This window comes from Rattus norvegicus, chromosome 18 (genome assembly GCF_021556685.1).
Source record: "Rattus norvegicus strain SHRSP/BbbUtx chromosome 18, alternate assembly SHRSP_T2T, whole genome shotgun sequence".
Classification (NCBI taxonomy): Eukaryota; Metazoa; Chordata; class Mammalia; order Rodentia; family Muridae; genus Rattus; species Rattus norvegicus.
This window is the reverse complement of record NC_141551.1, coordinates 56,834,767-56,848,134: the sequence shown is the minus strand read 5'-3', so window position 1 is coordinate 56,848,134 and position 13,368 is coordinate 56,834,767. Positions and strand designations below refer to the sequence as shown.

The 13,368-nt window shown below is 50.5% G+C and overlaps 1 protein-coding gene across 1 annotated transcript in view; it reads left to right on the top strand.

The window, feature by feature from the left end:
- Positions 1-13,368, top strand: part of Ppargc1b (PPARG coactivator 1 beta) — a 109,301-nt gene that overhangs the window by 71,125 nt on the left and 24,808 nt on the right. Inside the window, 1 exon segment of the mRNA NM_176075.3 lies at positions 7,383-7,556. Coding sequence (NP_788264.2) covers positions 7,383-7,556 — 174 coding nt within the window.

Genomic DNA, 13,368 nt, shown 5'->3' with positions numbered 1-13,368 from the left:
AACTTTATCACCTACAATATAAGAGGTTTGTTTGGGCAAGTGTGGCACGGGACCATTCCAGCACCCCACCCCTTATGGTGTTCCTCAACTGATACGAGGCTGTTTCCAGCACAGCGGAGGTGGAACAGGTATACATCAGTCATCTCTTATCTGGCAGCAGAGAGAGGGGCTGTGCGGGGGATGGGAATTCCTAGGAAGAGGTCAGATAAGTTATGGAAATGCTGTACCTACCTACCGCCTTAACAAAGTCATGTGTTCTGTGCTTTCACCTTGCTTCTGGGTAGAGGACTATGGTACCAAATTGATAATCCCAGTCAGTCCAGCACAGTCCCCACCCCAGAGCCAGAGAACCCCAATGTCTTGCTTGGGGAGCCACACAGTTGGATCAAGATGCTTTCTGGGCACCCAGTACAGAGTCCACTGTCTCCTCATCTTTGATTCGGATCTCCCCATCAATGTGTCTCGTCTTTGATCCAATCTCATCCATATCACATTTGACAGCAGCTTGGTTTCTCAGTAACTCGAGCTTCTTGGCTTCTTCCACAACCTGCAGCTTAGTTCTCGTGGAGCTCCCGTCCTTTCTTCCAACATGTTCTAGTTAAGAACCATTTCATTTTTTGTAAGGCTAGAAACAATTGGGTTCGGGGGAAGCAGGGCCTAGCAGAGCACAGGCCCTGGGGAAGCAGGTTGGGTGGGTAGGACAGAACCACACCAGCTAACCTGGTTGGCTGGTCAGCTGGAGACTGGGTATCGCTGTACCATAGGTCTGGTAGGATTAGGTTTGCCTAATTAGGTTGCCATAGCCTACAGAAATACTGGCATGCAAAACATTCTGAGTGGGGCTGGGCTGGGATATAGAGGTTGCTGTCCAGGATGGTTCTGATGCCCTGTCCCTGAAGCAGAGCTGTTGTCCCAAGCACACTGTACCTTGGCTCCTTTACAGCTGACAGGGAGAAGCTCGTGACCAGTTAGTTCTGAGTACCTGACCCTGCCTTGCTCTCTGAGCTGGAGAATCCATTCTTATCAGACTTTCTCTTAGGGTCTTTGACCACTTGCTTGGTTAGAGCTTGGAACCTGACTATAAAGGGCTGAACATCATGTTGTGTTCAGCTGGCCCAAGGCCAGTGCTTAGGCCCTTCCTTCTTTCCTTGCATTTGCCCTTGTGCGCGCGTGCGTGTGTGTGTGTGTGTGTGTGTGTGTGTGTGTGTGTGTGCGCGCGTGTGGTTTCTGATGACGCTGTATTTGGTGATGGGAGGGGTACAAAGCCTGTCTACCCTTCTTACTATTCTTCTAGACTTCTTTCAGAGTTTTGTATTAATTTGGAAGACAAGAAGAAGATTGGATTTTTTTTTTTTATGTAAGAGAGATGAATTGGCTATCACTTTGTCATTGATAGGTGATACAAACTCCATGCAGTTTAGAAGGGTACAGCTGAGCCCAGGGAGTCACTGCCCTCAGGCCCACCTGGATACAGTGCGTGAATTACCTTGCTGGAATCTGATTCTCCAGGTTGGCTCGGCATTGCCCTAGCTTGCTGCTGTCTAGGCTGCTGTTCGAGGCACTCGAGAAGATGGCTGCCAGGGTGTCTAGAATAGCTGAGCCCTCTTAATCAGACGCATCACAAAACCTGAATCCAATCTTGCACCCTGGGCCGGACTTACTTACCTGGTTTTAGGGGAGGGTTAAGTTCCCAAAGATAATCAGTAGACTTTTCCCACAGGGAGGGAATCAGTGAGATGCAGACCAAACAAGGAATGTCAGAGAAGAAGGAAATGGCTTTTGTGGGGACCTTGTATGTATTTCCTTCCCTCCTTTCCCAGAAAGGCAGGGAGGCTCAGGGTCATGGTCTAGACTAGGCCATTTGTAATGGGTTAGTAATAGCTGCTGCGGCTTCCTGTTCTAAGAACACTAACCTTGCTCACAAGAGCTCTATTCTGTGACCCAGTCAGCCCCCAAATACCCCACCTTTTCACTTGGAGAGTAGGATTTCAACACATGAATGTGTGGGGTCATATTCAGTCTGCAGCGACCTGGGGTACTCACCAGGTGCTGGCATATGGGAAGCACTCAGCCTCTCTCCTTATTTTGCTAAGAGGCCCGGAAGGTAGGACTCTCCTTACCATCAGTATCTGTCTGTAAAAGCAAAGCCAAGGGGACTGTCTTGATCTCAGAGGAGGAGTCAGCGGCAGGGCCTAGGCCCGCCTGCTGCCCACCTTTGCTTGGCTGATTCCCTTCTCAGTACATCTCCCTTTTGTACTTGCATTCCACTCTGGAAGTTCATTCATTAATTCACTCGCTGATGTGTTCATTTGATTAGATGCCGAGTTCAGCCTCAATGTTACCCCAAAGCTTGCATGGTTCTGAGATACTTGATAAAGTCAAGAACTATATGAAAGATTTGGGTAAGAGGGGCCCTGTGCTCTCTGTCTGTCCAGTTTCAAGTTCTGAGAATCCCCTGAAAGTCCCAAGGTGTGTACAGCATAGGTCCAAAACCCCAACTGTCCCCGCAGCTACCTGCCATCCCCCCTCCTCCCTTCCACTCAGGAATTCTGAGAATTTGCTCTGGGCCGTGGAGGAAGCTAGGAGATTTGCTGATTGCAGGCAGGAAAACTAGACTGAACATTTTTTCCCCCTCCTGAAGATGCATTCTTTCTGAAGCAGGGGATCGATTTCCAACAAGATACACAAGCTTCCAATGAAGCCACTTATGTGAGTCTGGAGTGAAGCGGTGCAAATCCTCTGCCAGGGTCATTTATCTCCCTGGCTTGAGGAAGCCACAACCCTTTCAGATGAGGGGTATGGAGTTGCCAGAGGAAGGGGCATAAAGGAACAGCAACTTGAGAAGCTGTGTGTAAGAAGCTGGGGGCATGGTGCAGTGTCGCCGCCTGTCCCTAGTCTGACCTTGCTCTCCCATGTGACCTGGGTCATTCCCACCCCTCACCCCCCCCACCCCCGCTTCCTAAGCCACACTTCCCTTCTGACAATGGTAATGAACGAATGGTCTGTATTGTTCTCTCTCACACTCATCGACTGTAAAGGGGAGTAGCTCAGACTTTTTAGAGGAAAGACGGGTTTGACTCAGCCTCACCTCTCTGGGAGCCTGGGTGCTATTTGGAGATAAGGTTATTTACAGAAAAGGTCAAGTTCAGTTGAGGTCAATTAGGTGGGCTTTGGTATGGCGTGGCTAGCATCCTTATCAAAGAGGGGAAACGTATGTAGAAAGGGAAGATAGCCACCTCCAAGGCAAAGAAAGAGGACTGGGACAGAGCAGTTCTTTCCCTTGAAAGCCTTGGGAGAGCCCAGATGGCAGTCTGGTGTCAGCCCACCAGCCTCCCAGACTGCAGATCCTGATTTTCTGTTGATGCCATCCATATACAGGTAGTGTAGGCTGTCACTGCAGCCATAGCAGTAAACACAGGTGACCCTCCCCCACCAGGCTCCTGACCAGTACTATGGGGACAGTGGTGTCCGCTCTCCTGGGTTGTTTTAGGACTCCGAGGCGAAGGTGTACATGAGACATTTAGCATGGCGTTTGGCATATAGTGAGCACTCAATAATAGCGATGGCCCTTAGTCCTGTGCCATGACCTCTTGGCTCTATTAGGAGAGCTTGCAGAAGGTAGACAGCCAGCACAGGGCCAGGAAGCCCCAGTTGGGACCTTCTCCAGGAAACTGGGTCACCTTATGTACCCCTTCAAAAGCCTGTAAATGTAGAGGAGGCCAAGAATGTCCCATTAGTGGAGCACCTAATGGTTTTTAGCTGGAGAGTGGTCTTGGGCCTAATTGATGAAGCTACAAAGCCTCGGTTCTTTATTGCTGTATGCTGGCTCTGCTCTGAGCATGTTGAGCTGCTGTGGGGATCAGTGCCAGCACAGACATTTATAGGGGTTTTGTGAAGGAGGTAGTGTGGTCGCCAAGGAGGGATAGATATTCTCTGGATGTCCCAGAGCAGAGCCCTAACCCTCCTTGAGCCTCAGTTTCCACATCTGCAAAGTGAATAAGGTGGAACGGCCAGCTCGGAAGCTTTCCGGCTGTGTGACATGACCTCAGAGTTGCGTGTGAATTCTATGTGCACACAGTGTGTCTTGGGGGGAAGTTTCCATTATGCCTGTCTTTCTGGAAGTGCTGGAGATTGAACCTAGAGCTTTTCATATGCCAAAAGCAGGCACTTGACCCCCTCCCCCTCCCCAGCCCTTTTATCTCATTCTGGGAGGAGCCTCTATACCTGGCTTACCTTTCAGGACCACTGACCCCTGGCTGAACTGGGCTTCTGAGAGTCTAAGGGTGCTTCTAAAACCTGGGTGCTATGGAGGTAGGCTCTGTGAGCTATTGGGATAAGAGAGACCAAGGACATAGCAGAAGGCCGACAGCGGAGGGCTTTGCTGGTCAACAGGCTCCTGCCAGCTAGTGCTCTTCTATCTCAGCGGCAGGTCCTCCTTGCTATTCTACAGGCCCTAGATGATGCCCAAGCGATGGCTCTCCTGCTTGCCACCTCATCTCCTGCATGCCTCCTAATACTGTTGCTATGCTTATCCTACCCCCCATCACACTCAGACACTGTTGCTATGGTGACTCTACCCCCATCATGCTCAGAGTGAAACCCAAATCTCTTACAATCCCCACCTGATCCGGCTTCCACCTGCCTGTCCACTGCCACCCCCTGCCATCCCCCAGCTCCGGCAATGAGCTGCAGCTTGCTGAGCTCAGCACTTCCCTGTCTCCATGTTAGCATGTCCTAGGCTCGTTCTCACTGAGGTCTTTGCCCTGACTAATGCCCGAAAAGCCCCTCCTGCCTCCTCCATCACCTGGCTTCTGTCTGTCCCCACCCCCATCTAAAACAGTCAGCTCCCGTGCATCAAATGACCCAGTAAACCCAGACCTAATATTTACCCCCCAGAGAAATAAAGACATGTCCTCGGAAAGACGTATACACAACTGTGCCAGACTTACAATGGCCCAAACCTAAAAGCAAAGCAATTGACCATCCACAAAAGCCAAAGCCATCTGCGTTGTCACAGACTGAGTGGGTGTATAGGTACAAAAGCTCCAAGAGGCAGCTGGGAGTAGCCACCCTTAGTGAGTTCCCTTTAGTGGCAGCGGCTACTAAGCGTTGGTGATTGGTTACTGCCGGGAGTCAGTTAAGGCATCATGTCTCCCCCTCACCATCAGGCCTCGAGCTAGGCCCAGAAGCTTCCAGCTGACCTCATCATGGTTCCTGCAGTGCTCCTTACTCTGTACTTCAGAGATTGCCTTTTCCCCTCATGGCTGCACGTTAGCATGTCACGGTGACGGCATTGCTGCTCTTGCACTTTGGGGGGCATTTACCAGTGAGGTAAGAAAGAGTAAACTCAACCACCGTGCCACAGCAGTCTGTGAGGTAATGGGGGGGCCTCCGGAGAGCCTAATGGGCAGGTCGTATAGACCCTGTGGATACACTGAACCAGTGAAGAACTCAGAGACTGGGCCTGACTACTTAAGATTTCATCACACTAATCAGAATGGAGCATAATTTAAAACTTACGAAGTGCTTACTTCTGGGATTTTTCTGTACAGATAAGAGGATGGCTAGAATCACATCTTCTGTGTGGCTTGCCTAGCTCTATCCTCCCTCAGCCCTAGTGGTCCACCTCTGAGTGGACAGTGGTTGACTTTGTCCCACTCCTAGCTGTTGCATGCTCTCTAGTACTTGACTCTGAGTAATTTGCAGCTCAATATTTACAGATATGGGATATATGAGTATTGGAGAAAATGGAGAGCAGGGATGGTGGGAACCCGCCCTCAGAGCACATTTGCTGGCACAACACTGCTTGGCCTGAGACTCAGCTGGGGACGGCCACGCACACAGAGGCCTGGTTCCCATGCTGCCCATATAGGCAGGATTCTTGCAAAATGCCAATTAAGATATTTGACCCAAATTTGGGTAAAAGCCCTTTTTCCTGTTTCAAGTCGAGCTAATTATACACATTTATTCATAATTTATGAGGCCTAGTAAGTGGGAACAATTAGGGAAAAGGCCCTGGAAAAGCCTATTTCTCTTGTGTCATATTTGCTTTGGGGGTTGCTGAGGCCGTTCCCTCCCATCTGCCACGGAACGATGCCACTCTCATTATGACCACCATCTCCCTCTGAGGTCGCTGCCCCTAACCTACATTGACAGAGTACTTGGTGGACCTGACTGTGACGTCACCTCAATTGCTCTTGAGCCTGTAAGGCAGGTACCCATCTCACAGCGAGACAGTTGGGTTTCGGAGGGTCATGTGAATGGCCTTCCCTAACAGGCTCACGGCTGATGAGTAGAAATCTAGACTTTGGATAGCCAGGCCTCAGCTGCCTTCCTCAAATCTGTGGGTTCCCACCCACTACAGTGCTGTCTTCCCACCCCAACAATCCCTGAATCTTCAGGGAAGTTCTATAATTGGTGATGGGTAACCTTGGGTAGTAGACGAGAAAGTCAGCAGCTTCTGACTCAGCAGAGGTGGGCTGGCCCTAGTGTCTACAATAATAGTAAATCCCCAGGAGAGGAGGATGCAGCTGGTCCTGCCACTTTGAGAGCCACTGGTCAGGATGGTGCTGCTACCAGAGTCCTGTCAAACGTCCTCCCACCCTGCCCTCACTGCAGACGGGTGAGGGGCTCTGCCAACCTCTTCCTGTGAGCTTACATGGATATTATCCCAAACTGAGAAGCTTCCAGCTCGGTTGCCATTCCCTCCCACACACATGTGGATTGCGAATTGCCTGCCGCACGAGGCCATTCTATGACTTAGCTTCTCTTTGCCACATCTTCAAGGCGATCCATAGATCTGCCTCATTCTTTTCGGTAGGACTGTCGCATTCTGTAATGGAGCTGGGTCGTAGCTTTATTTCAACCTATCCTCTGATGGGTGGTATTATAAACAACCCCCCATGGTGCCCGTGAAGTTGGGTGTTTCACAAAGGCTTGGGAACCACTCTCTCTGTGTCACTGTTTTATCTCTCTTCTGTTCTGTTCTGGGATTAATATATACAGGGTATTAGCTTTGCAGCAATGCTCTTCAGGTGACAGGCACATATGTAAAACTGCAACTGTTTGCACGCTCTAATAAAGATTCCAACAAAGTCCTAGCAAGAAGAAAGACATGCTGTGTGGTCAGGGTCTTGAGGGACATGGAGCAGTACAGAGGGAGAGAGAGAAGCGGGGCCTTGTGCCTCAGGGCCCACCATATCTTCCAGTTGGCTCAGCAGTTTCAAGGAATAGGGAAAATCTTTACATTTATTGGTTACCTGGTAAATCTGGGTCTTAGCACAGGGTCCAGATCTACAGTTTTATGAATGAGCAGGTTCCTGGCTGGGCATGGCCAAACTCAGCTCTGATCACCTCACCTCTTTTCCTTCCTGTCTCCTCAGGGTGGGGAGTCTGGAGAGGAACAGTTATGTGCTGACTTGCCAGAGCTCGACCTCTCCCAGCTGGATGCCAGTGACTTCGACTCAGCCACGTGCTTTGGGGAGCTGCAGTGGTGCCCGGAGACCTCAGAGACAGAGCCCAGCCAGTACAGCCCTGATGATTCCGAGTTCTTCCAGGTGAGCCCCGACTCTCACCGGTCCCACCCTGTGTCAGCTCTTTGGTTTCCCAATTTCTGTGCTTGCTCAAGCCACCCACACAGGTTCTCGGACTCCTGTTTCCCTCTCTGGATCTACACCAGGTGGAGGCCAGCTCTAGCATCCATGCCTGGCCTGTTTGACCACCTCTAGAAAGTAGGGTCTGAAATGAGCTGCCCCACTTCTGTGCCTCACAGGAGGAAGCAAGTTCCTCTGGCATTCAGGGGGTTCTGAATCCTCTGTGCCCACATCATTTCCTCACCCCCTTTCCTGTGAGTCATGTGTCATTATTTCTTGGTTTTATAAGAGGGGAAACTGAGGCTTGGAGAAGTTGAACAAGTCACTTCCTCCGTAACTGAGTTAAACTTAGACTCTGAACTGGGCATCAAGAATCATGCTTGCAAATCCCAGCACCAGAGGTGCTGAGACAGGAAGATGGCCATGAGTTTGAAGCTAGTCTGGGTTTCCTTCCATGAGCAAATTCTTATCTCTAAAGACAAAAACTGGGAGCTGGGGAAATGGGCCAGCAGTTAAGAGGTTGCTGCCTGCCAGAAGACTCAAGTTTGGTTCTCAGTGCCCACAACCACTTGTAACTCTAGCGTCAGGGGATGTGACACCCTCATCTGGCTTCTGTAGACACCACACACGTGTATGGACACACTCATCTAAATACATTATAAAGAAATAAGTCTTAGCAACAATGTCAGCAGTACGAGTCCAGCCTGCTTCCTGAGCCATGACTTTTGTGATGAGGACTCCAGGGCGGAGTTTGTGATATTGAGCATCCCTGCAGTCCTGGTGTGCACAGCCTCACTCTGTTATCTCACTAGAAAGGGCTCCCAGAGGTTCAACCAAACCAGTGCCCAGACCCATTCTGCAGAGTTGCTCAGCTCCAGTGGCCTGAGTGTCCATCCCCAGACACATGGTGGCTGACACTCCTTTTAAGAAGGTCTCTTCAATAGAATAACAGCATGAAAGGTCTAGGGTGTTCTTCAGAATAAAACAAGTCCTAAAGGCATTTGCTTATGTGCATCGTGGGGAGGAGTACAGTGCATGGATGCCCACAGAGGAAATAAAGCTCCCTGTGTTGAAGCAAGGTGATGGACCCTTCGGACTCACTGGTCTTTCCCAAAATCATCTTTCCTGTAGGGGCAAGTGCCTAGGCTGAGTGTGCCTCTGTGGCATTCAGGTAACAGCACTGTATCGTGCGCGCACAAGGCTTGCATGCCATTGTGCTGTCCCAGAGAGTCCTACAGATGGAGCTTGTCTGTCCTTCTGGAGTAGCCGGTCAAGTTCCCTGTGTGTCAGGAGCTGGGGTCATCAGAAGACTCAGTCTGGAGGGAGATATCCCTAGATTAGCAAACCCATAAGCCAGCAGCCAGGGCTGTCAGGGCACATGGCAGAGAATGCCTGCAGAGTGGTGTCAGGAAAAGCCTCTTGGATTTAGCTGGGTGCAGGGGGTGGAAGGGTAGAAACTGTGACCCTGGAGCAGCCCGCTGAGAGCTAGCAGCCCTAGGAAGGAAGTATGGGTGTCAGACACGTAGTCGGGGTCTCACCACAAGTCTTGTGCATTGTGGTAGAGTATGGATTTTCCATCAGACTGTTCTCACCTGCAAGTTGCACATTATCATCACATTGTATAGATGCCCAGAGAGCTGAAGCGACCAGCTCAAGGTCACACAGCTGGGAAGGGTCAGGGCAAATGTTCTGGCTTAGGAGGCCACAACCTGCATTACTGTGTGGAACCCTTTGCCAATCCTCTGAGAGCTGGGCCATGCAGGATTTCTCTGACTCTATCTGTCTCTGTCTTTGTTTCTCCTGTCACTGTCTCTCTCTGTGTCTCTCTCTCTCTCCCTCTCTCTCTCTCTCTCTCTCTCTCTCTCTCTCTCTCTCTCTCTCTCTCTCTCTGCCTGTGGAGGCCAGAGGACAGCCTCTATGTCATTCCTCAGGCACCAGCCACCTTGCTTTTTGCCTGTATTTGGTTTTGAGAAAGGGTCTCATCACAGAGGTCCATCTGCCTCTGCTTCCTGAGTGCTGGCATCAAAGACACACACTACTCCATCTAACACATCTTGCTTTTTAAGACAGACTCTGTCCCTGGCCTGGAATTCACCTGCCTCTCCCTCCCTAACCCTGGAATAACAGGCTCATGCTTACCCCTCTCTTGGCTTTTTTTTTTTTTTAACATAGGTCCTGAGCCTTAATCTCAGTTCCCTTGCTTGCAAGCAACTGCTTTACCAGCTGTCTCACCAGCCCTCTCCATTAAAAAACAAACAAAGGGGTTGGGGATTTAGCTCAGTGGTAGAGCACTTGCCTAGCAAGCACAAGGCCCTGGGTTCGGTCCCCAGCTCTGAAAAAAAAGAAAAGAAAAAAAAAAAAAACAAAACCTGAAACACGGCACCAAAATAATGTTGTCCCCTCCCTCTTAGGGGACAGTTTTTCAGAAATGCTTTCAGAGTGCAGAGAGCTAATGGCCAAGTGAGGCCAGAGTGCCATTGGAGTCCATTCACTCCCAGGACACTGCACAGCCCCCAAACCTACCTACTCCTCCAAGCTAGGGCCTCAGCAGGCCTCTGGAGAAGTCATGCCCTGGGTGACATGGATTCAGAGCTCAATGAGCCTGTGGAGGCTTCCAGCTCAGTGAGCAGTTAGCCCTCACAGTGGGCTGAGCTCTTACACCACTACCTCTCCACAGCACTCCCTCTTCCCCAGACCAGGCCATGGCACATAAATGCAGCTGCTGTACAGGTGATGATGTGCTTAGAGTCTGCTATTGTCATTGTCTGTGTGGCATCCCTCTGTCCCTTTTTGATCTCTAGGGCTATGTCATTGTCATGCAGGCTTTACCCTGTCTGTGTCTAGCATTGTGTCCAGCCCTAATAAATAGTAATTATATAAAGAAAGCCATGAGTCACTTCTCCCGAGGCATTTGATCACTTCTGCTCATGAACACTCATCTTCAGTCTCTAATCTTCCTAAGATGATGGTTTACTCATTTCTGAAGTCCTTGCATATGGTAATGCTTCAATTATTAGGTCAAAGGAGCTATCGAGGGCCAAATATGAGCTCTTCCAACACCTTGAGTGGAGAGGCCCAGGTCCCACTGGTTCTGATCTTCTTTTGGCCATTAACATAGGCAGTTTCCTCCTGCCAGGGGGTACTATGGATCATGGTGTCAGAGTCCTTTTCTGACCATTTAATGGCACCATTGCTACAGGACTCGCTACGGGAGCAAGCTAAGAGAAAGGATAGCATGCTATAGTTCTAACGGTTGACAAAATCTGGGGACATGGGCATTGCTTTCCATTATCTGAATGTCCCAAAGTCTTTGGGCCAGGGTATGACAGGCACTTAGTTGGATGGTCTAGAGTAAGCAGGCGTTTGGCTATTTTGTGCTACGTGGCCTTGGCAAGCTCCTGTTTCCAGGGCCTCAGTTTCCCCTCACTGTTTCTTGGTGTGTTAAGGATGGAGGAAGAAAGTTATCAGGCCTTACAAATGCTGGGAATTCACAGATTCTCAGAAGAAGGGTGTGCTGGGCCGTGGGTGACTTCCTGAGTGTCCCCAGACTCATGGAGACCTCTTGGACAGGCAAGGATCTCTGTGTGTTCTTCTAGTTCTCCTTCCTGCCACTCCAGTCCCCAAATGCAGTATTTCATTAAGGTTCCTCCAAGGCTCCTTTTCCTCTAGCTTGAGATGAGCCCGGGGAAAGCTGGGGTTGGGGCAAGTCTATTAATATCCCTTCCTCAGCTGATTAACTCGCCATTAATTTTCACTCCATTTCTAAGCTGAGTGGGGGAACAAGCTAATGGGCCCAGGCAGGATGAGGTGGCTAGCTCCAGTGATATCTAAAGGCACCTACAGGGCAGCCAGGAGGCCTGGAAAAGAGCCGCAGCAGTGTGTGGGTAAGGTGGCCCTTTTCTCAGCCCTACCCAGCCACCCCAGAGCTAGGCTAGCCCAGGAGAGGGGCCGAGGAACAGGTCTTTTGTGAGTCTGTATAGGTTACATCTAGCCTCATCGTGGTCTCTGCCATTTGGTGCTCATCCCCACCCAAGCCTGTGCTCTGTAAGTTAGGGTTCTCTCATCCTTGGCCCTGCCCTGGCTTGCTGTGTGGCTTTGATAGGTCTTTGTTCTGAGGCTTCAGCCCACCCGTGGAAAGAAAGGCAGGTAGGCTTCCCAAGGAACACCAGCTGTGACTGTTGCCTAGAGCCGTTGTGTCACCAGGACTCTGGCACGAAGTCATCCATGCTACAGGTGAGCTGGAACGCACCTGTGGCTCTTTTGACACCCCTGGCCACTGGTGACCCAGAGAGCCCTTACAGTTTTGCTCAGTGGTGATAATTTATGGCACCCTGGGAATTCTCATTCCACCCAGCACTAATGACATCATCCTGAGTGACTTCTCTAGAACCCAAGGAACTGAGGTCGGCCAGTCTCCCCGTCGTCCCTCTCGCCTTTGTTCAGCAACTTCCTGCTTCCCACACTTAAGCTAGGAAGAGGGGCCGTCCTGTTGTTACATCTTTACCTGGTGTAGCAGGTTCAGCGGAAGGAACCACCATGTCCAAGGCCACCCTGGCAGTAGCAGAGCTCCCCCAAATATCACTGGGTCCCCAGTCCCCAGATCTTAATTCCCCATCAAAGCTAGGAAGTTGGTCTAGAAGTAGAACATAGCCAGTCTTGCCTGGGGACCGGGGGAGTCTTGCAGCTGAGGGCAGCTGTCCTGATCGCTTTCTAGATCCACAGCCCACAAAACCCTGGCTCAGACCCACTCCTTAGCTCTGTTCTAAAAATTACAAACACGTCTATTCTCCTCTCCCTGAGTCCCCGATTGAGTTACTCAGCTGCCGCTCTGACTGTAAGGAAGGTTGCGGCCTGGAACAGATTTAGTGCAGCCCAAAGGCCATCACGAGATGTGTATTTCAGAGGAACTTCCTGAAGAAGGGATGAACAGCTGGCCCTGGGGTGGGAAAGTGTGCCTCAGAAGGGACCATGTGATAGCTTGAGCTACTTCTAGCACGGACCCAGGGACTCGGGGTTACGGACTGGGGTGCTTAGCCTAATCTAGAAGCAGTTTGGTCTATGCTCCCAACCTAGAGCTTGGAGGCCTAAGGGGCTAGGCGCCTCAGGGGTTGCAGAGAGCAGAGAAGCAGAGCCCTGGTTTATTTGTGCATAGGCATGTGGTCCTGGCTTTGCCTGATGATTTCTGGGTAATCAGTTTTCTCTACAAACTGGAGATTAGAGCCATGTCCCCTCAGTGGTGGTATGTGAGCTCCTAGGTGCTATTGACAGCTTCCTAGTCCCCTCAAGACCAAGGCTTTCAGCCTGGGTGTCCCCTTGGCCAGAGCCTTGTTTTCTTAGTCCTTTGCTAGGCTACTGATGTTTAAGAACCAGCCACTGACCGCTCTAAGCAGCCTGCAATCTTGTTAGCTTTCCTATCCCAGGCTCCTCTGTTTTTCCCCAAGTCTCTCTCGAGCTCAGAGATGTGTTCTTGTCTTGTTCTCTTGTCTAGCTCCACTCTTCACATAGGGTCAAGCTCTGGGAGGGCAGGGAATATGGTGGTCTTGATATGCTGAATGGCCAGCATCCAACACAAAGCCAGATGCAGTACAGCCTGTGATGGGAAAGGAAGAAAGGAAGTGAGGTGGGGACTGGTCCTCATCATTGTCTCGGAAATGGTGGTAGCATGGTTAGCAAGGATAGCATAGCAAATAATAAGTGCTTGCTTTGTGTCGGGCACTGTTCTCTAAGCACCTTGCCTGCAGTCGTCTGCTCGTGCCCAACAAGAACTCCTTGCTGT